Source organism: Macaca fascicularis, chromosome 12, assembly GCF_037993035.2.
Source record: "Macaca fascicularis isolate 582-1 chromosome 12, T2T-MFA8v1.1".
NCBI classification, from domain to species: domain Eukaryota; kingdom Metazoa; phylum Chordata; class Mammalia; order Primates; family Cercopithecidae; genus Macaca; species Macaca fascicularis.
The window spans coordinates 133,262,580-133,284,635 of record NC_088386.1 but is presented as its reverse complement, the minus strand read 5'-3'; the positions used below and the strand labels follow the sequence as shown (position 1 = coordinate 133,284,635).

Genomic DNA, 22,056 nt, shown 5'->3' with positions numbered 1-22,056 from the left:
GGATAAATATTGTAATAAGATACTGCTTCACCCATCGTATCAATTACAATTGATAAAGGGAGGTTTTCCTTTGATAAAGGAGTGACAATAATTTAAAAATAACCCTTTTGGAGACTATACTGTTGTATGAAATTAAGAGTAGAACATTTTAAAGTCTTGATGAAAAACATCACTATCTATTTATTTAAGGAACTGACATCTACTTAATAGTGCCTTGCTAATCATTAGCTCTAGTTGCTGCATTCATGTAAAGACAACATCACCACATTTCCTTACAAGGGTTACAAAATTCACCCTGAGTTATCTCAAATTTGCTTCAGATGAATTTAAACCGCGGCTTTTGTTGTAATAAAAATTGCAGGTAGAAAGCTCAGGCAATGGCATCTCTACTTAATCTGTATATTGGAACTGTGATCTGGTGATGTAGCAAGAAAAGTGTATGTGAGCATTGCCTTCTGGAGAAGCCTATGCCTAGCATTTATTTAAGTTTGAAAGGCCAATTCCGTGTGGCTTAGCTTTTGCTGCATACGGTTTTCCAGCTTTTCCTCTCACTTGATGGGACCACAAAATTGGCCCAGATTCTTCAGATGAGCTAATAGGGAGACTAGAATTTTGAGCATAATGTTCTGAGTGCAAATGGAGATTGAGAAGCAATGGAAACACAGCGTGCAGGACTGCCTGCCGGGTGCCTGGAGCTGCTCACGCTCATTCCATCATGGCGCCGTTGTGTGACTCTGGCAGTTAAGAAAACAGTCAAGTGAAAATTTATGACCTGCCAAGGTTTCTCTGAGCTTGCATACTTTTAGTTTGCATCCCGAAGTATAGAAGCCCAGACATTTCCCTATGTTTTGCAAGCACCGAGGATGCGACATGGCTGTAGATGGGAAAGCTGGTCTCTGGTCCTTGGTCTTATGTGAACCTGTCGTGTGATCCTGGGCAGGTCAAACTTATTTCAAACTTAAATAAATGCAACCTCTCTGGATTTTGATTTCTTGAATTTATGACAAAGGAGGTGCACCAGATGAAGATATGTCTGTACCAGGAGAAGTTTCAACTTTTTAATGAAAATGGGCAGAACATGACCCTTGTTTCAGCTTTTCCCTAGCTAAGTAGAGTTTCAACCTTCATTACAAACATCATGTTTAATATCAGTGATTAACTTGTAAATATTCAACAAATATCCTTGACTATCTGTCATGTGTCAGACACTATGCCAAGCACTGGAGACATGGTGCTGTTTAATGAGACAGATGTGGCTGCTTGTCTGTTACAGGATAATGGGGAAAGAGATAATAATATAAACTAGTGTCCAGGCAAAATATTCTGAGCATGATAAGTTGCAGTGGGGCACTCAACAGGGCTGTGATAGGAAGACTGGGGAAGAGAATTTTAGATCAGGTGGATGGAAGGCCCTGAGAAGGCATGGGACCCAAGCAGATGAGCTTGTGGAGAGCAGGGGAAGAGTGCTCCAGGCAGAAGGAAGAGCAGGAGGGGTGACCCTGCAACACAAAGGTGCTTGGTCTCTTCCCAGAACTGTCAGAAAGCAGTGTAGCTGGAGCACACTGGACAGGGAGCCTGACAGGGAGCCAGGTTCAGGCTCCCTGGATGCGTGGAAGCTGGAGAAGCAGCTGCTGTAGGGGGATGAGAAGCCACAGGGAGCAGGGCCTGTGGGTTGGGAGCCAATGGCAGAGGCAGGTAGGCTGTGGGTTAGGGGTGGGAGCCGGGGCTCTCCTCTGAGGGCTTCTATTTTCTCAGAGACAGATGAGGAGGCCTTGGCATGGTGGAGGCAGTGGCAGAGGGCTGAGCAGAGAGCACAGCCATGAGACAGTCATTCTGGAGGACAGGACAGTCAACTTCCCAGGGAGGCATGGGAGGATGGTGGGCAGGCACAGGTCTCCTGATGGGGGTCTGGAGTTCTGACATGCAGGTACCTGGTTGTGTGGTCTTCTCCAGAAATGTCCCCTTCTTGGGTGATGCATGAGGAAGACCGCGGGCCTGATGGAGGCTTTGTCAGGAGAGTCTGATGGAGGCGCAGGGACGAGGCATGGAGGACAACATAGAGAGGCGCGGGAGGAGGGCTGAAGAGGGTTGTGCCGTGTTGGCGAGGAGTAGCAGGACCTTCAAGTTCATCTCCCAACAAGGCAGTGAAGTCAGGCCCCACAGACTCACATGAAAGAGAAAAGACAGCTGTGTTTGGGTTGATATTTATGTCAGGTGGAAGGAAGTGCAGATGCATCCCTGACCTGGCTCACGGAAGGGTCAGCTGTGAGAATCCCAAGGTTTTTATCATCAGGTCGGAGGAGATTCATGGTGCAGCCCCCAGAGAAATGAAAGGATTCTGTAAAGGCTAGGTGACTTGCGTCAGAGTCATGAAGCAAACACAGGAATTCAGTTGTTCTTCCAGTTACTCAATATTTTTCAGTGTTTATTGTATTTGGCTAAGCATGGTTTTAGGTATATCATCTGTTATGAGCTCCCACGACTTGAATAAAAATAAAACGTAAATGACCTCTTACCTAGTCAAAGGGGACTCTGCGACAGAGCCTCTGGGAACAAGAGGTGCATTTCAGGGTTCCCAGAGCTGAATCCATGTTGGGTGCAAGGAGACTAGGCCAGTTGTTTCATCAGATCTGGAAGGTAGTCCTTCCCACTGGCTCATCGGGAGAAGTTTTAGTGATGCATCGGTAGGAGGAGGGAAAACGTGGGGGTGGGGAGAGAAAATGTGGGGGGAGAGGGAAAACGTGGGAGGGGAGGGAAAACGTTGTGGGGGAGGGAAAACGTGGGGGAGGGAAAACGTGGGAGGGGAGGGAAAACGTTGGGGGGGAGGAAAAACGTGGGGGGGAGGGAAGACGTGGAGTTGGGAGGGAAAGCCTGGGAGGGGAGGGTATGATATTTATCTTCTCCCACCCCAAGAGTTGTGCCACTGCTGGTACTTATAAAGAATAATATAACCATCTGGGCCAGTTGGTATAGGAGCAAGAAGCTTCTCAGGTCATTGTTTTATGAGTATTTGTCTATTTTTCTGTCATGTGTGATACACATAGTAAATACATGAGTGGTAGATTCATGGTATAGTGTATATGGAATTTATATGTGTCTCTATATATGTGTGTGTGTATATCTATATATATATACATATGTATATTCTCTCTAATGGTACAAAGGTATAAGAAGTCTTCTAGACATCTAAACATTAGTTTTATCTGCAAAGATATTTTAAGGCAAAATCAAAGGGGTAGCCCAGAGAGACAGCATATTCTAAATTAAATGAAGGAAGGAAAGCCCAGAATCAATGTTCATAGCAATGACCATGAAATATCGAGGAAAGGTTCAATGATATTCTGCACACATTGTTAACACCAGTAGGCAACTGAGTTATGGTATTAAGGATGTTGGTGCATAACATGTTACCCTTCTCTTAGAACATATACCTTGTCTTGGTGCTGCAGGTGAGCACCCAGATGAGGCACTGTTGTCCTAAAACGATTTCTTGAGGCATGTATCAGCGATTCTCACCCCAGGTATCATGCTCCCAGCCTCTGGTCCAAACAACTAGAAATGAACTGTATTTCAAAAATGTGTTCTAGGCTTGATGTGGTGGCTCACGCTTGTAATCCCAGCACTTTGGGAGGCCGAGGCAGGTGGATCACTCAAGGTCAGGAGTTTGAGACCAGCCTGACCAGCATGGTGAAAGTCCATTTCTACCAAACCAAACCAAACCAAACCAAACAAAAATTAGCCGGGCATGGTGGTGCGTGCCTGTGATCCCAGCTACTCAGGAGGCTGAGATGGGAGAATCGCTTGAACCCAGGAAGCGGAGGTTGCAGTGAGCTGAGATCGTGCCACTGCACTCCAGCCTGGGTGACAGAGTGAGACTCTGTCCTAAAATAAAAATAAAAAATAAAAATAAAAATAAGTTCTAGAAGGTAGCTCTGATTCTTAGAAAGTTCTTCCTTACCTTCATCCCAAACTTTGTTTCCTTTGTCTGCTTTTACAAAATCAATTTGCCATGCAATCTATCTGATGGTATATAGTAACGGAGGACTCTTTTGCAAACAACCTATCTCAGGTTTAATCATTTATGTTCCTCTACTTCTTGGAAGCTCTGTCAGGTTTCTGGGTTAGGTGTTGTGGTCTAATAGAGTTCATGGTTCTTGCAATATGGGTGGGGTGCCTACACGTGGATACGGCAGTTCACAGTCACTGTCAGACAGTGTCTTATTGAGATGTTTTTGTTTTATGGTTTGCCTTTAAGTTATCACTGTCATAATGTATTACTTAGGACCTTTAAAAACAGGTCTTTTTTTTTTTTTTTTTTTTTTTTTTGAGACAAAGTCTCGCTCTGTCACCCAGGCTGGAGTGCAGTGGTGCAATCCCGGTTTACTGGAACCTCCTTCTCCCAGGTTCAGGCGATTCTCGTGCCTCATCTTCCCAAGTAGCTGGGATTACAGGTGTCCACCCACACGCTCAGCTCATTTTTGTATTTTTAGTAGAGATGGGGTTTCCCCTTGTTGGCCAGGCTGGTCTTGAACCCCTGAACTCAGGTGATCCACCTGCCTCGGCCTCCCAAAGTGCTGGGATTACAGGCGTGAGCCACTGTGCCTGCTCAAAGCACAGATTTCTTAAGTGAAAAATGTTTGCAGCACTTGCTGACTTTGATGCTAATTTCCTTTTTATAAGTTTTATGTTAAGTAATTCTTTTACCTGTCAAATGAAGACATGGAATGTAGAACTGAGAAGAACAGGGATGTGCTCTTTCAGCTTGTGCACTTGACAATGAGCATTTTGAAATCAAGACTGTGAGGCAAAGGGTTCTCTGAGCAGACATCAGTGGTTTCTTTAATTATTCAAGCAATGGCTTCACTCTGGCCAAGTTGTGTATTTGTGGCAGAAAAGAACTTACTGCATTTTCAGTGACAGCCTACAAAACAGGTGGCTACTAAAACTAAATTTGTTTTGTGCAACTATTTTGTAAAAAGTACTGACTGGGCAGGGTGGAAGGGGAGCCAGCAGGTGGGGAGGCAACTGTAACTTATGTGTTCGTTAGGACAAATTCCCTTTGGGGCGGCCCTGTGGTCACACTGGCCACAGTAAATGGGGGTGTCCTTTAAATGGAGTTAGCTTTGTAGAAAGTCATTGTTGATTGTGCTTGGTAAGGCCATTCTAATTGCCTTATAATGTTGCCACCTACAGTCATTGAAGTCAACAAGAGAGACATAGTCTTCCTGGTGGATGGCACGTCTGCACTGGGACTGGCCAACTTCAATGCCATCCGAGACTTCGTTGCTAAAGTCATCCAGAGGCTGGAAATCGGACAGGATCTTATCCAGGTGGCAGTGGCCCAGTACGCAGACACTGTGAGGCCCGAATTTTATTTCAATACCCATCCCACAAAAAGGGAAGTCATAACCGCTGTGCGGAAAATGAAGCCCCTGGACGGCTCGGCCCTGTACACGGGCTCCGCTCTAGACTTTGTTCGGAACAACCTGTTCACAAGTTCAGCTGGCTACCGGGCTGCCGAGGGGATTCCTAAGCTTTTGGTGCTGATCACAGGTGGTAAGTCCCTAGATGAAATCAGCCAGCCCGCCCAGGAGCTGAAGAGAAGCAGCATAATGGCCTTTGCCATCGGGAACAAGGGCGCCGATCAGGCTGAGCTGGAAGAGATTGCTTTCGACTCCTCCCTGGTGTTCATCCCAGCTGAGTTCCGTGCCGCCCCATTGCAAGGCATGCTGCCTGGCTTGCTGGCACCTCTCAGGACCCTCACTGGAACCCCTGAAGGTATGGTGGGGATGGCTTCAGACACACAATGGGGTGGTCTCCAGGCAGGACTTTTGAGAACAAAACGAAATGAAGTGTGTTTGTGTTTAGCTAAGAGACCACAAGTGACGAAAACAGCAGCAACAAACACAATTTATTTCAGGTTCCCTTTTGCACTGGATTGAGGATTGTATGGTTTGAAACGTCATACAATAAAATTTCACTTGATAAGAACCATGTGATTTAAACCGTAGGACCATGGGGCCACCTGTCTTTGAAGCTGCTGGCCGAGGAGGTCACATCTCAGTTCTTACTGCTTGTCAGATCCCTGTGTTCTTCTGTTTCTACTGGTGATTTCTGTCCAGTCTCCTCCCCACCACCGGGATGTAGCTTTCCTTTCCTGAGTTGACCATCTACTTCTAAACAGCCTCAGTCTGAGCTGTTTAGGGCACAGTGTCCTCAGTTTTTAATCCCTCTCTTCTCTTTCATTAAGGGATTACCCTCAATGGGAAACATATTGAATGGATAAGTGTGGAGTTCAAACCTAGTGGTTCTTCAAATCCCTCATTTAATATGATTGTCAGTGGAGAGTTATTTTTAAAGATATTATACAGATATATGAGCTAATGAGTTGAAGAAATACAATTCACCATCCTTAATGAAGAGAAGATGAGTATCACAGAATGACGCTTTCCCTCCTTGCAGACTCAATGACTAGAGGATTGGCTGATGCATGACCCATGCTGCCTGGATACATGCTTTCTCTTCACATTCCCTGGTCTTCTAAATCCATCTCTTTCTCTCTCTCTTCCAAAAATTTTCTTAAAACTTTTAATCAACACTTTCATAGCCAAAGTTCAACTTAACCTAGGATACAATTAGTTGTGAGGTCTAAATTACAGTAGGGCATCAGGGAAGAAATAAAAAAATAAAATTTTAAAGGCACATGCTAAATGTGTTGGGTCAAATATGCTATTTTGAGAATTATACTTTTTATTCTTGATGTGTATAACTTTGGCCAAGCCTAGCAAATTGTCTCTTTCTATTTTACTGTGTATTTATGGTCCCATCATCTCACTTTGGGGGAATTCCCTTGTTGGATGATTACCTAGCAAGGCTGTGACTTCCTAATAGAAGAGTCCCAGTAGAGAATGACAAACAGGAAAGTCTGAAGAAGACTTCAATATGAGACCAGACTACTTTTGTTTCTTTTTTTTTAGCCTTAAGGAACTCATGTTCCCAGGGCTAACTGCTTCTGAGCTATGGATGGAAGACCCTCTGTTAGTGGATAGAGGTGAGCCCCAGAGGACCTAGCCAGGCACACTTAAACCTGTCTGGGATGAGTGATGTGGAATGATGCAGCACCTTCATAGAATTCATTTTTAGGGAAGGAGTGTTTTGTTTCAAGGATTCTGATCATTTTTGTTGTTTGTAAACATTCTAACTTTGATGTTGCAGCTCTCTTTGAGCCAATTTGGTTTTGTAAACTCGGCTACCAATATGTCTCACAAACACCAGCCACCACCAGAGGAAAATATGCAGCCATCTGCCATATTTTATAAGACGGGCATGCTTTGCCACACTGACTCTCTCTGTGTTCTAAATGTTGGCATGTGTGCACGTGTTGTAGGCACACATGATAAAACTCTCCGTGGTTGTCTATGTCTCACTTTGTTTTCTGTGCTTCACTGCAGTTCACGCAAACAAAAGGGATATCATCTTCCTTTTGGATGGATCAGCCAACGTTGGAAAAACCAATTTCCCTTATGTGCGCGACTTTGTAATGAACCTAGTTAACAGCCTTGATGTTGGAAATGACAATATTCGTGTTGGTTTAGTGCAATTTAGTGACACTCCTGTAACGGAGTTCTCTTTAAACACATACCAGACCAAGTCAGATATCCTTGGTCACCTGAGGCAGCTGCAGCTCCAGGGAGGTTCTGGTCTGAACACAGGCTCAGCCCTAAGCTATGTCCATGCCAACCACTTCACGGAAGCTGGCGGCAGCAGGATCCGTGAACACGTGCCGCAGCTCCTGCTTCTGCTCACAGCCGGGCAGTCTGAGGACTCCTATTTGCAAGCTGCCAACGCCTTGACACGCGCGGGCATCCTGACCTTTTGTGTGGGAGCTAGCCAGGCAAATAAGGCAGAGCTTGAGCAGATTGCTTTTAACCCAAGCCTGGTGTATCTCATGGATGATTTCAGCTCCCTGCCAGCTTTGCCTCAGCAGCTGATTCAGCCCCTAACCACATATGTTAGTGGAGGTGTGGAGGAAGTACCACTCGCCCAGCCAGGTAAACCTCCCCTGTTGCCGGGAACTCCCTCTTCTTCCTCAGGCACCACCCTGGCTGGTAGTTGGCCAGTCTGAACTCAAGAGCATTGTGGACTGTAGAAAGACAATTGTCTCCCTTCCATTGAAATAGTTTGAATGGGGACTTGAGACACTGTACCAGCAAGGTTGGACTCTGTCTAAAGGGTATTCACGAAGGAAAGTCTAGAACATCCAGCTTACGTTCTGTCCATTTTGCCTTACCCTTTATTCAGAAGGATTTTTTTCCTCTAATGACTATGAGGATTCTAGAGTTCGAATCCAGAGTTGGGGGCCATGGGGTAGAGAGAGACAGAGAGGGACATTTTTCTTACATGAGTATGCCTTGGGATTATTTAAACATTGAAATTGTTATTTTTACATGATTTTTAAATGTTCAACATCTGCTGTATCTAGAAAATTATTTGTTATAAAACAAACAAAGGGTGCGTCTTCATGCAATGGTAAAATGGTTTCTAGGGGAAGCCTAACTTACTATTATTATTGCAAATTATTATGGTGGTAAGATATGGTTGTATTAGATCTACCAGTCTGCTAACATCACACAAACGAGTGGCAAGACTGAACCCATTGAAACCTAATCAAAACAGCTCTAAGAGTTGTTTGAACTGAGAATGATATTTACATTACACGTTGTGGCACCATAGGGCCTGTCATCTGTGTTTCCTATTGTCTTATTACAACAGATTGGGAAGCTCTGACAAAGAGCCTGACCCACACAGCAATAATGGGCACTATTGTGGGTCTTGGCTCGTAACCTCAAATTTAATGATCTGATCATTCAATTACAGCAGATTCATGGCAACCCAGTTATCTTAGAGTGGTTGACTCATATCAACCCCCCCTTTTTTTTCCCTAGAGATTGAGATCAATTTTTTAAGCAAAAGTATATTAAGTGCCATGTTTTCAATACTTTTATTTGTAACAGTTTGAAAATGCTATCTGTTTTCCTGGAGTGATTGCCACCTGATGTAAGAACAGAACCCGGTGGAGCTTTTCCCTGGCTTGGTTTCTTGAAGAAGCACGATGCTAGATGGGATAGGCTGATCTAGTCACTAGTTTTGTAAATATGCACTGCTTTGAAATAGGACACTTTCAAGACAAGTGGTATGAATTTGGGTTTTCTCTTCTCTTGCTGGCACAGTGGTCATCAGATGAGTTATGCTAACTCCCATTGTCAAATGGTGCTGGGCTGAAGTCACTTTGGTGCCTGTTGTGCTCTTGTCCCTCATTGTATCCTAACCTACCTTCATTGCAGAGAGCAAGCGAGACATTCTGTTCCTCTTTGACGGCTCAGCTAATCTTGTGGGCCAGTTCCCTGTTGTCCGTGACTTTCTCTACAAGATTATCGATGAGCTCGATGTGAAGCCAGAAGGGACCCGAATTGCGGTGGCTCAGTACAGCGATGATGTCAAGGTGGAGTCCCGTTTTGATGAGCACCAGAGTAAGCCTGAGATCCTGAATCTTGTGAAGAGAATGAAGATCAAGACGGGCAAAGCCCTCAACCTGGGCTACGCCCTGGACTACGCACAGAGGTACATTTTTGTGAAGTCTGCTGGCAGCCGGATTGAGGATGGAGTGCTTCAGTTCCTGGTGCTGCTGGTCGCGGGAAGGTCATCTGACCGTGTGGACGGGCCAGCAAGTAACCTGAAGCAGAGTGGGGTCGTGCCTTTCATCTTCCAAGCCAAGAATGCGGACCCTGCTGAGTTAGAGCAGATCGTGCTGTCTCCAGCGTTTATCCTGGCTGCGGAGTCGCTTCCCAAGATTGGAGATCTTCAACCACAGATCGTGAATCTCTTAAAATCAGTGCACAATGGAGCGCCAGCACCAGGTACGGTAGAGAAATGCTAGTTGCTTCTGCCACTCGGTTCTCTAATGCATGAGTTGAGGGTAGGCTGCTGGCCACTGGTCCTCAGATAGAAGCCCTCCTTGAGTTTACAGGAAAGGTGGAAAATTAATCGCCTGCTGGTTTCAGCAGGAACAATAGAATATGAGATTTCTTTCCTTTGATTCTCTAGCTGCTCTCGCAGGAGAATCAGGGTGAGTATTTTTAAGGGCATTAGATTATTTCATAGTAAGACATGTTACAAAGATTTAGATATCGGTGGTTAAAATCCTTTTTAAAAAAGTTTTTACTGTACGCATAATAAAAGCCATATCATATGGTTATATTGTTATCAGTCCTTCATTACATTCATTAAAAATTAAAGGATTAGAAGAGGCAGATAAATTTCCATCATAAACTCTGCATTAAAACCCCCCAACTGCTAATTCACACGGCCATGACTTTTCATTTAACCACTTTCATTCGGTGATAAAAATGCAGTGAAGAGACTAACTTCCCCTATACGCCTTTTGATGAAAAGCGGAGACTCCAGAGCCTCTCCTTCGACTACTGGGCCCATTGGCCATTGGCTTGGGATGGTAACTCTGACATCTGGGTTCCATTTCCTCCCATTAACCCACTTGTGACTTAGAGCAACTCACTTGAAACCTCCCTTCAATAAAATGCTAGTGGCTGTGCAGGTGCTGCCATCCCATATCTCTCCTCCCATCCCAAGTTTTTTCTTGAATACACCTTTGAAAGCTAACAATACTCTTCAAGCACTGAAAAGTTCAAAAATAAAAGGGGTCCCTATATTGGTGTATTAGTTTTCCATTGCTGTTATAACAAAGTAACACAAATTTAGTGGCTAAAAACAAAACAGGCTGGGCGCGGTGGCTCACACCTGTAATCCCAGCACCCTGGGAGGCTGAGGAGGGCCCTTACCTGAGGTCAGGGGTTGGAGACCAGCCTGACCAACATGGTGAAACCCCATCTCTACCAAAAATACAAAAATTAGCTGGGTGTGGTGGCGGATGCCTATAATCCCAGCTACTCTGGAGGCTGAGGCAGGAGAATCACTTGAACCCAGAAGGCAGAGGTTGCAGTGAGCTGAGATTGCACCACTGCACTCCAGCCTTGGTGACAAGAGCAGAACTCTGTTCACACGCGCCCCCAATACCCCCCCCCAAAAAACTTATTATCTGACAGTTTTGAAGGTTGGAAATTGGAAACCAGTGTTGCTAAGCTAAAAACAAGGTGTCAACAGGCTGTATTCTTTCTACAGGTTCTAAGGGATTCTCCATCTGCTCACCTTTTCCAGCCTCCAGGGGCCGCCTGCATTCCTTGCCTCCTGGCCCCATCCTCTATCCTCAGTGCCAGCAGTTTGGCACCTTCTCTCCTCTCTGACCTCTGTTTCCATCCTTACATCTTCTCTCTGACTCTGAGCCTCTTACCCCGTCTTATAAGGACACTTGTGATTGATTCCATTGGGCCCACCTGGCTAATTCCAGGGTCATTCCCCCATCCCCAAATCCTTAACTGAAGCACATCTGCAAAGTCCTTTTTTCAAGTTCAGAGATTTAGACTTGGACATCCTTGGGGTGCTGTTGTACAGCCCACCTCGCTGATACGAAGTTGTTACCACCTCGCTGATATGAAGCCTGTGTGAGTTACCAGGCTGTCCTCCTCCCAGTTTCAGGCGAAAAGGATGTGGTGTTTCTGCTTGACGGCTCTGAGGGCGTCAGGAGCGGCTTCCCTCTGTTGAAAGAGTTCGTCCAGAGAGTGGTGGAGAGCCTGGACGTGGGCCAGGACCGGGTCCGCGTGGCCGTGGTGCAGTACAGCGACCGGACCAGGCCTGAGTTCTACCTGAATTCATACATGAACCAGCAGGATGTCGTCAACGCCGTCCGCCAGCTGACCCTGCTGGGAGGGCCAATCCCCAACACCGGGGCTGCCCTGGAGTTTGTCCTGAGGAACATCCTGGTCAGCTCTGCGGGAAGCAGGATAACAGAAGGCGTGCCCCAGCTGCTGATCGTCCTCACGGCCGAAAGGTCTGGGGATGATGTGCGGAACCCCTCCGTGGTCCTGAAGAGGGGCGGGGCTGTGCCCATCGGCATTGGCATCGGGAACGCTGACATCACAGAGATGCAGACCATCTCCTTCATCCCGGACTTTGCCGTGGCCATTCCCACCTTTCGCCAGCTGGGTACCGTCCAACAGGTCATCTCCGACAGGGTGACGCAGCTTACCCGCGAGGAGCTGAGCAGGCTGCAGCCGGTGTTGCAGCCTCTGCCGCGCCCAGGTACGCAGGGAATTCTTTGCGTCCTCACTCTGTGTCACTGTCTGGGGCTACTTGTCTGGACTGTGGGCCACAAGGTGTTTTCAGTTTTGCTTTTCCTGCCGTATGAAGTGAAAACTAAAATTACAGGAAAATTTAGGAACCCGCATGCCCTTTTTGGCCTCGATGGGCAGAAATGGCAGAGGTTCAAGGTGGGAGATGCTAAGATTCATGTTTTAGGGCAAATTAAATTCTCCAAAAGGGACATATATGCAGCTTGGAGTTCAGACTCCCTAACTTTGCATGAAGGCTTCTGTCTGGATATCCGAAGGGAGGGGCCGTCTAACTGATAATGCCTGTTCCATATCAGTCCTGAGTTCCCCTGGTAGGTTTGGCAGCAGCCTTCTGTGAGGCAGGAGGGAGTCTGACTAGAGACACTCTGCAAGCTGGGACATAGACTCTGAAATATTGGTATCTCCGGAGCTAAGGTGTGAAGACGATTTTGACTTTGCTTGGTGCTGAGAAGTAAGTGTCTTAACTGGCAGGAAGACCACCCGGCTCTTATGACCATAGTTCTATTTCCTTCTTCCTGTTCCCTCTTTGTAGGCCTGGTACAATAAACTAAAAAATGGTGGGAGCCCTGGTGCTGAGAAGGAAGGAGGGAAGATATATCCACCTCTCGATGAATGCCCTCCAAGGGCCACTCTCCCAGGATACTCAGGTGGGGGGGGCTCACAGTGGCGAAGGAGGCAGATGCGGCCTTGCTCCCTTGTACCCACTCACTCGCCTGCCCTTCCAAGAGGAGAGAAAAGAAGGAAAGGTGGGAGGAGCGGAGGAAGGAGTAAAAGCAAGTGAAAGGAAATCACCGCAGGATCCAGTGGGTGATGAGGGTGGTAAGGAGGACTATTTGGTGCAACTGAGAGGGACTTGGTTTCTCCTCGCTGGTGTCCGGGGCAGAGAGCAGTGTGGCCCACCAGGTTTCTGTGGGATGTTCCTAAGCATTTGTGGTAGGATAAATTTGGGCAACAGGGGGATAAACAAAGTGAAAGAGATGTTCTTTCTCCCTAATTAATGTGCTTTGTGTGTCTCCAACACAAGACAGGAAATGCAACATTTCCAAAACGTATCTGCCTGCAGGAGGCCTCTGTTATGCTGTGTCTTGGCCCCAGGTTGCCGAGAATGGACTTTGGGAATATTGTCACAGTGCGGGTGCAGCTTCTGTCGTCAGGAACGTACATTTCCACAACCCTGTGGCTCTTCGCCCACTCACTCTCCTGCGCTCCAGAACGGCCTCCCTCTTTCCCTCTTCTCCCATTTGGAGGCTTTTCTCACACCTCTCCTGACCCAGCTGACCCTCAGCTGGTAATCTTGAGCCCCATTTCTCCAAGAAAATGCAAGTAAACCTGAAGAGAGCTGTCCCCGGCCACGTCGTCCCACGGTTCCGTGGGTGGCCTGTCTCCGCTTCCTCTGCTCCCTTTCCTCTCACCTGCTCAGTGGCACCATCTGCAGTTCCCTTTCTTGCTCTTGTGCCACCCTTTCTCCACGGTACTGGATGGTTCCATCCATGATAAAATGCATTGCTTCTTTTCTCATAAACACCCTCTCTGATGCTCTACTTCCCCTGTCAGCAGCACCTGTCTCTTTCTAAAGACTTATCTATACTCTAAAGTTCCTTTCCTTTCAGCCTCTCTGAGCCCACCCTCCTTTGTCATTCATCCTTGCTCCTCCCCCAAGTGCTCCAGTTGAGGTCACTCCATCTGATAAGGCCTCTGCCTCCAGTGAAGCCCAGTGGCCGACCCTCAGGTCCCCGAGCAGCACCTGCTGCAGTGCAGGTCCCCTCCTTCCAAAGCACCATCCTCACTAGTCCTGAGGCAGCTCTTCCGGTTTCTGCCTCCCTCGGGTTTTTCATCCTTTGCTCCCCTTCTCTCTGACATGGAAACACTGAAACACTCAGGACTCCCACTTCTTGGACTTTTAACAGTGGTGATTGGTGTTCGGATGCCCTGCCTGTGACTCCATGACAAACTGGGCAGTGGTTCATGAACGCTAAGAATTTAGTGACGATGAAGGTGAAGCCATGCTCACATTTGTTTCGCAGGTGTTGGCGGCAAGAGGGACGTGGTCTTTCTCATCGATGGTTCCCAAAGTGCCGGGCCTGAGTTCCAGCACATCCGCACCCTCATAGAGAGGCTGGTTGACTACCTGGATGTGGGCTTTGACACCACCCGGGTGGCTGTCATCCAGTTCAGTGATGACCCCAAGGTGGAGTTCCTGCTGAACGCCCATTCCAGCAAGGACGAAGTGCAGAACGCGGTGCAGCGGTTGAGGCCCAAGGGAGGGCGGCAGATCAACGTGGGCAGTGCCCTGGAGTATGTGTCCAGGAACATTTTCAAGAGGCCCCTGGGGAGCCGCATCGAAGAGGGCGTCCCACAGTTCCTGGTCCTCATCTCGTCCGGAAAGTCCGACGATGAGGTGGATGACCCGGCGGTGGAACTCAAGCAGTTTGGCGTGGCCCCTTTGACGATCGCCAGAAACGCAGACCAGGAGGAGCTGGTGAAGATCTCACTGAGCCCCGAATATGTGTTCTCGGTGAACACCTTCAGGGAGCTGCCCAGCTTGGAGCAGAAACTGCTGACGCCCATCACGACCCTGACCTCAGAGCAGATCCAGCAGCTCCTAGCCAGCACTCGCTATCCGCCTCCAGGTGAGATGCGGGTGTCGGAAGTTCTCCTTGGAGTATTTTCCATATGAAAAATAACAGGCTCAGAGGCCATGGTACTCAGAATAAATTAAATTAAAATAAAGGTTGTGTGCCCTTACCTTTATGGTTTTTTACTTTGTGACAGGGTCTGGCTCTGTTGCCCAGGCTGGAGTGCAGTGGCGTGATCATAACTCATTGCAACCTCTGCCTTCTGGGCTCAAGTCAACCTCCCACTTCAGCCTCCTGAGTAGCTAGGACTACAGGTGCATACCACCACGCCCAGCTAAGTTTTGTATTTTTTGTAGAGATGGGGTTTTGCCATGTTGGCCAGTCTGGTCTCAAGTCTCTGAGCTCAAGTGATCCACCTGCTGTGGCCTCCCAAAGTGTTGGGATTACAGGCGTGAGCCACTGTGCCCAGCACCGTTATGTTCTTCATGCCCACCAGCCAGCCCCCACCAGGACACACCTGTGATTGAGCAGGTCGGGTCTATTGCTCACAGAATCCAGGGAGAATGCATACTGTGGCGAAGCATGGGACATCTCCATAGGAGGGTGGTGGGAAGGACTGGGGGGACTTGAGCTGGTGGCAGGTCATTTTGTGGAAGGCTTAAAGAAATGGAACTTTGGCCTGGATTGGATGTTGTCAAGATGCGGAGGTGATTATGTAGCTGTATCTTAAGTCTTATCTAGAAGCAGGATGGCCCTGGTATAGACTGAGAAGAGCAGTCACTCTTATTAACCAGGATAGGGGGTGTTTTTGTCCTTTTTGTGGTTTGCACCATGTTTTTCTTTTTGTCTGTGTTCAGATAGGGTTACAATGTGTTCTCATTTTCATCTTGCCCTGTCATGATCACACAGTGGACTTGTCTGTTGTGGGGGTTCTGTGAGATCATGTGTGCTCTACAGAAGAACCCCAAGGCCGTGTGTGCTGGACCAGCTCCCCAATGCGGGGCTGATTCTCTCTTTCTTAGAATAAACAGCTCCATCACAGGAGCTGCTCAGCTTCCACTGTGCTGCATTTATACTGTAAATAGACCAATTGTGTATGAGGCAAAGGGCAGGTTGGAATGTGTGGAGTGGCAACATACAAGTTTAATAAAATGGCATCTGAGGAGTACCTAAAATTCTGACTAACAGGAAAATGTGGCTCATCTTTCTCAGGATCTTTTGATTAATTTTATTGTTGAAAAGGCACTAGGCTGGGTGTGGTGGCTCATGCCTGTAATCCCAGCACTTTGGGAGGCTGAGGCAGGCTGTTCACGAGGCCAGGAGTTCGAGACCCGCCTGGCCAGTATGGTGAAACCCCATCTCGACGCGAAATACAAAAATTAGCTGGGCATGGTGGCACACACCTCTAGTCCCAGCTACTTGGGAGGCTGAGGCAGAAGAATCCCTTGAACTTGGGAGGTGGAGGTTGCAGTGAGCCGAGATCACACCACTGTACTCCAGCCTGGGCGACAGAGTGAGACTCTGTCTCAAAAAAATAATATTAAAAAAATGCACTAATGTAAAGAAAATTAGGGTGGGTGGGGGAAGCTGGGCACTGTGGCTCATGCCTATAATTCCAGCACTTTGGGAGGCTGAGGCAGGAGGATCACTTGGGTCCAGGAGTTCAAGACCAGCCTAGGAAACATAGTGAGACCCCCATCTCAAAAAATAACAAAAATTTTTTTTTTTTTTTTTTTTTTTTTTTTTTTTTTTTTTTTTTTTTTGAGACGGAGTCTTGCTCTGTAGCCCAGGCTGGAGTGCAGTGGCCGGATCTCAGCTCACTGCAAGCTCCGCCTCCCGGGTTCACGCCATTCTCCGGCCTCAGCCTCCCGAGTAGCTGGGACTACAGGCGCCCGCCACCTCGCCCGGCTATTTTTTTGTATTTCTTAGTAGAGACGGGGTTTCACCGTGTTAGCCAGGATGGTCTCGATCTCCTGACCTCGTGATCCGCCCATCTCGGCCCCCCAAAGTGCTGGGATTACAGGCTTGAGCCACCGCGCCCGGCCACAAAAAAAAATTTTTAAATGAAATTTTAAAAATAAAGGCATGGGCATGATGGTGCATGTCTGTAGTTCCAGCTACTTGGAGGATAAGGAGGGAGGGTCACCTGAGTCTGGGAGGTCAAGGCTGCAGTGAGCTGTGATTGTGTAACTGCACTCCAGCCTGGGAGATAGAAAGAGGCCTTGTCTCAGGAAAAAAAAAAAAAAAAAAAAAGGAAAGAAAAGGAAATAGAAGGAATAATAGCGAAAAATAAAAACTTTGTATAAATGCTAAAGATGTGTGAGCAAAAAGGAAATACGAGGACGCAAATGCCTGGGGAGCATAAATGTGACCCCTTGGATATGGCACTGTGTTATATGTGCCCTGCTCCCATGGGCTGAGCCTGGGCAGCACGCTGGGCTGGTGTTGGGCTCCTCAGGGATCTCGCTTGCTAAGTGATAGCTTTGGACAAGGCAAGGACCTATGGCTTCAGCTGTTTCTCTTCTTGTGCCACAAAGATGTAGACCCCAGTGTCCTTGGTCTCTTCTGGTAGCAACAGTTCATGATTCTGTAGATTATGGTAGCCCAGGATTGATTTCTAAAAGCTGCTTACATTTTAGAAATCAGTAGTAACCCAGACCACAATGCCAAAATTTAAATAGAGTAAATTCAGAAAGACACATTTTGGATAACTTCAAATATTTCAAGAAGCAGAAATTGCTTTGGTGTAAAAGGTCCAATTTTTAACAGCTAATTTCGAAAAGCCCAAGATACAAACAATACATGCATCTTGGGATATAATTTTAAGGTTGATTAAGATTATGGTGCAAGGTGCACACCAAACACAGGCGAGGGTTACTTACACACTGAACGTTTCCCTTTTTCTTCTTTGATCTGTAGCAGTTGAGAGTGATGCTGCAGACATCGTCTTTCTGATCGACAGCTCTGAGGGCGTTAGGCCAGATGGCTTTGCACATATTCGAGACTTTGTTAGCAGGATTGTTCGAAGACTCAACATTGGCCCCAGTAAAGTGAGAGTTGGGGTTGTGCAGTTCAGCAATGATGTCTTCCCAGAATTCTACCTGAAGACCTACAGATCCCAGGCCCCGGTGCTGGACGCCATACGGCGCCTGAGGCTCAGAGGGGGGTCCCCACTGAACACTGGCAGGGCTCTCGAATTTGTGGCAAGAAACCTCTTTGTTAAGTCTGCGGGGAGTCGCATAGAAGACGGGGTGCCCCAACACCTGGTCCTGGTCCTGGGTGGAAAATCCCAGGATGACGTGTCCAGGTTTGCCCAGGTGATCCGTTCCTCGGGGATTGTGAGTTTAGGAGTAGGAGACCGGAACATCGACAGAGCAGAGCTGCAGACCATCACCAATGACCCCAGACTGGTCTTCACAGTGCGAGAGTTCAGAGAGCTTCCCAACATAGAAGAAAGAATCATGACCTCATTTGGAACCTCTGCGGCCACTCCTGCACCTCCCGGGGTTGCCACCCCTTCTCCTTCGCGGCCAGGTACATGCTGTGTGACCCATGACTGCAGAATGTGACATCAACATTTTTTTTAAATTAAAAAATTTCAGTAGTCATTTTTAAATAATTTTCTTCTCTCTGGGTTGTTTCTGCAGATAATATTAGAAATTAAATACTGGAAAAGTAGTTCCATTGAAATTGCAGAAGGAGGCATATTATTGATCTTCCATCACTCCTGAGACTAATCATAGCCCCATTGAAAGGTTCTGTAGTGTTGCACTGAGTTAATTATAAACTCATTGGGTCTCAGCATAGGATGGCATCTTTGAAATCAGCCAGTCCATGCCCCACTGAACATGACTTTGAAGTTGGCCCATGCCCAGTGGCCAGATGCCCACCATAGTCTGGGTTCCCTCATTCCTTGTCCTGGTGGGACCATCAGGGAGTACCTCCCTGGAAGACTTGCAGCCGTCCACCTCAGCTTCTACCCTGTGCTCCTGGTTCTCACCTTTGGGGCTGCAAGAGCAAAGTGGATCTCTCCACCAGCCCATATTTTTCTTTGCCCCTCCTCCAGGCAATTGCCGTGTAGACATCTGAAGCAAACCATTAGGGTTGGTTCTTCAAGGGGGAGCCATATGCCTGTTTCCCTAGCTCACTGCTCCCCATCAGACTGCCCATGGCACATCTCACATCCCTCATACTGTCTCTCATACTTCCTCCTCTCTACTCCAGTCTTAATTGCTTGATTATAATGAAGAGATTACCCTCGACATCACTGATATTCAGCCAGCTCCCAAAAAACTCTTAGACCATCCTCCAAGGTTTAATGGGATCTCTTCCTATTTTCCAATCTATTTCTCCTGGTCCTTCCTTGCCTTGCCCCTAATACACCTCTCTTCACTTCCAGGCACCGTTTAAAATTCTTGACCACAAAGGAAGCTTCTAGTGGCATTTCCTAAAACACCTGAGATCACAGATGTCAAAGCCAGGTCCCTATTGAATTCTTGTCACAATGACATTTTGTACGGGATAACTGAAGTTCTCTGTCACTGAGTTTTCACAGAGTGTGACATCAAATAATTTTCCTCCTTTCCTTTTTAAGAGGATTTATCATTCATCTTCTTATATTTAGCATGTTTGGGAGCTGCAAATTCAGGAACTACAGACTAGAGAGGCATGGATTTGAGTTAAGGTTTCACTGTGAATAAATTATTAGGAATGTTTTATTTCAGTTATTTAATTTTACCTTTGGATCTGGAGACCCAATCTCTTCTTATTTTCACTTTAATCACTTCTAGAGAAGAAGAAAGCAGACATTGTGTTCCTGTTGGATGGTTCCATCAACTTCAGAAGGGACAGTTTCCAGGAAGTGCTTCGTTTTGTGTCTGAAATCGTGGACACAGTTTATGAAGATGGTGACTCCATCCAAGTGGGGCTGGTCCAGTACAACTCTGACCCCACTGACGAATTCTTCCTGAAGGACTTCTCCACCAAGAGGCAGATTATCGACGCCATCAACAAAGTGGTCTACAAAGGGGGAAGACATGCCAACACCAAGGTGGGCCTTGAGCACCTACGGGTGAACCACTTCGTGCCTGAGGCAGGCAGCCGCCTGGACCAGCGGGTCCCTCAGATTGCCTTTGTGATCACGGGAGGAAAGTCGGCGGAAGATGCACAGGACGTGAGCCTGGCCCTCACCCAGAGGGGGGTCAAAGTATTTGCAGTTGGAGTGAGGAATATCGACTCGGAGGAGGTTGGAAAGATAGCATCCAACAGCGCCACGGCATTCCGTGTGGGCAACGTCCAGGAGCTGTCCGAACTGAGCGAGCAAGTTTTAGAAACTTTGCATGATGCGATGCACGAAACCCTGTGCCCTGGTGTGACTGACGTTGCCAAAGGTAACTCCCATTATATGCATATTTTCTATCCTTTCCTATTGATGTTTGTGCCTCTTTAGCTGTCTGCTCCCTGGCGCTGACTTCTGGAGTCCTTAGTCATTTGTTTGCCTCATACATTTACTTATACCTAATGGGACTGGTCCTGACACCCACCTCACCACTACCTAGGGTGTTCTTCCAAGATAAGAATAGAAGTCTATTGTATTTTGCTTTTGTAAGATTTACTTTTCTCCCCTATTTTTTAGTCCCTCAAACAATTCAGATTTATTGATTCCTGTTTCTATTTATAGATTTATTAGATCAAGTATTTGAGATCAGAGTATTTGATTTTCAAGTGCTTTTAATTTAAAGCACAACCTTGGGATTAATCTAAACACTGATGGTGTATTGTTACTCCAAAGTTAATTAACAATACCAAAAAAGTCAACTTTAAAAAATAGCTTATCATTTGGCACCTAACAGCCACCCTCATTTCTGTCTGTGAGAGGAATGGATTGAATTGCTTCTCAAAGCTCACACACACAGGATCTCATTTTGCACTTGAGTGCGATGCCCTGGTCCTCTGCCTGGGTTGTCCCTGTTGCTGGTATAAGTAGAGTTCATCTCCTTAGCCCCAGCTGAGAACTCATCACCTGCATTTCTCCTTTCCAGCTTGTAATCTGGATGTGATTCTGGGGTTTGATGGTTCTAGAGACCAGAATGTATTTGTGGCCCAGAAAGGCTTAGAGTCCAAGGTGGACGCCATCTTGAACAGAATCAGCCAGATGCACAGGGTCAGCTGCAGCGGCGGCCGCTCGCCCACCGTGCGTGTGTCAGTGGTGGCCAACACGCCCTCGGGCCCGGTGGAGGCCTTTGACTTTGATGAGTACCAGCCAGAGATGCTCGAGAAGTTCCGGAACATGCGCAGCCAGCACCCCTATGTCCTCACGGCGGACACGCTGAAAGTCTATCAGAACAAGTTCAGACAGTCCTCGCCGGACAGTGTGAAGGTCCGTGGGGCCCCTTGGTTTGGGTGCTCCCTGGGCAATTTCCAGATTTTTACTGGAAAGGAGGAAGCCCCTTCCCCCAAGTTAAATCCTCTTCATGTTTAACTGGATTGTTAGTGCCTATATGGAAAATTCCTTACTTATTAACTGATCTAATGTCATGTACTATCTTCCTCATTTTGGTAGTCTTACTCAAGCTCTAAAAAGATCCTGGAAATCAGTAGTTTAACTTGAATGAGTTGAATTTGTGATTGATTTATGTTTAGGTATAGTCCAGTGAGGTATGTTCTCCACTTCCATTTCTCTGTGTGTATGTGTGCATGCATGCATGTGTGTACATATATGCATATATATTGTGTAGACACACACACTATGTGAGTTTGCTAGGGATCATCATGAAGTACTACAGCCTGGCTTGCTTTTGCAACAGACATTTATTTTCCCACAGTCTTGGAGGCTTGACATCCTCGAGATGTTGGCAGGGCTGTTTCTCCTGAGTCCTCTCTGCTTGGCTTGTAGGCAGGGGTCTTCTCCCTGTGTCTCCACATGGCCTTCTCTCTGTGCATGTCTGTGTCCTAATCTTCTCTTCTAAAATGACATCAGTCATACTAGATTAGGGTCCACTCTAATGACCTCATTAACCTTAATTACCTCTTTAAAGACCCTATCTCCAAATACAGTACCATTCTTATGGTACTGGGGGTTAGGACTTAACATACAAATTTTGAGGGGACACAATTTAGCCCATGACACATGCACAAACATACATGCATGCACCTCCACACATGCACTCCTACACATGCACGCACACATGCATGCACACACATGCATGCACACACAT

The 22,056-nt window shown here is 46.9% G+C and overlaps 1 protein-coding gene across 21 annotated transcripts in view; it reads left to right on the top strand.

Moving 5' to 3' along the window:
• The window catches only part of COL6A3 (collagen type VI alpha 3 chain), a 92,130-nt gene that overhangs the window by 28,961 nt on the left and 41,113 nt on the right, over nucleotides 1-22,056 (top strand). For 11 of the 21 annotated variants that reach the window (XM_015433022.3, XM_015433021.3, XM_015433018.3 and 8 more), the window contains 8 exons: nucleotides 5,194-5,778; nucleotides 7,452-8,051; nucleotides 9,345-9,917; nucleotides 11,605-12,213; nucleotides 14,288-14,893; nucleotides 17,759-18,373; nucleotides 19,630-20,229; nucleotides 20,881-21,218. In XM_015433022.3, coding sequence (XP_015288508.3) covers nucleotides 5,194-5,778; nucleotides 7,452-8,051; nucleotides 9,345-9,917; nucleotides 11,605-12,213; nucleotides 14,288-14,893; nucleotides 17,759-18,373; nucleotides 19,630-20,229; nucleotides 20,881-21,218 — 4,526 coding nt within the window. The remainder of the gene's footprint in view (nucleotides 1-5,193; nucleotides 5,779-7,451; nucleotides 8,052-9,344; nucleotides 9,918-11,604; nucleotides 12,214-14,287; nucleotides 14,894-17,758; nucleotides 18,374-19,629; nucleotides 20,230-20,880; nucleotides 21,219-22,056) is intronic. The other 10 variants (XM_015433023.3, XM_015433020.3, XM_074010565.1 and 7 more) reach the window with 3 other exon arrangements.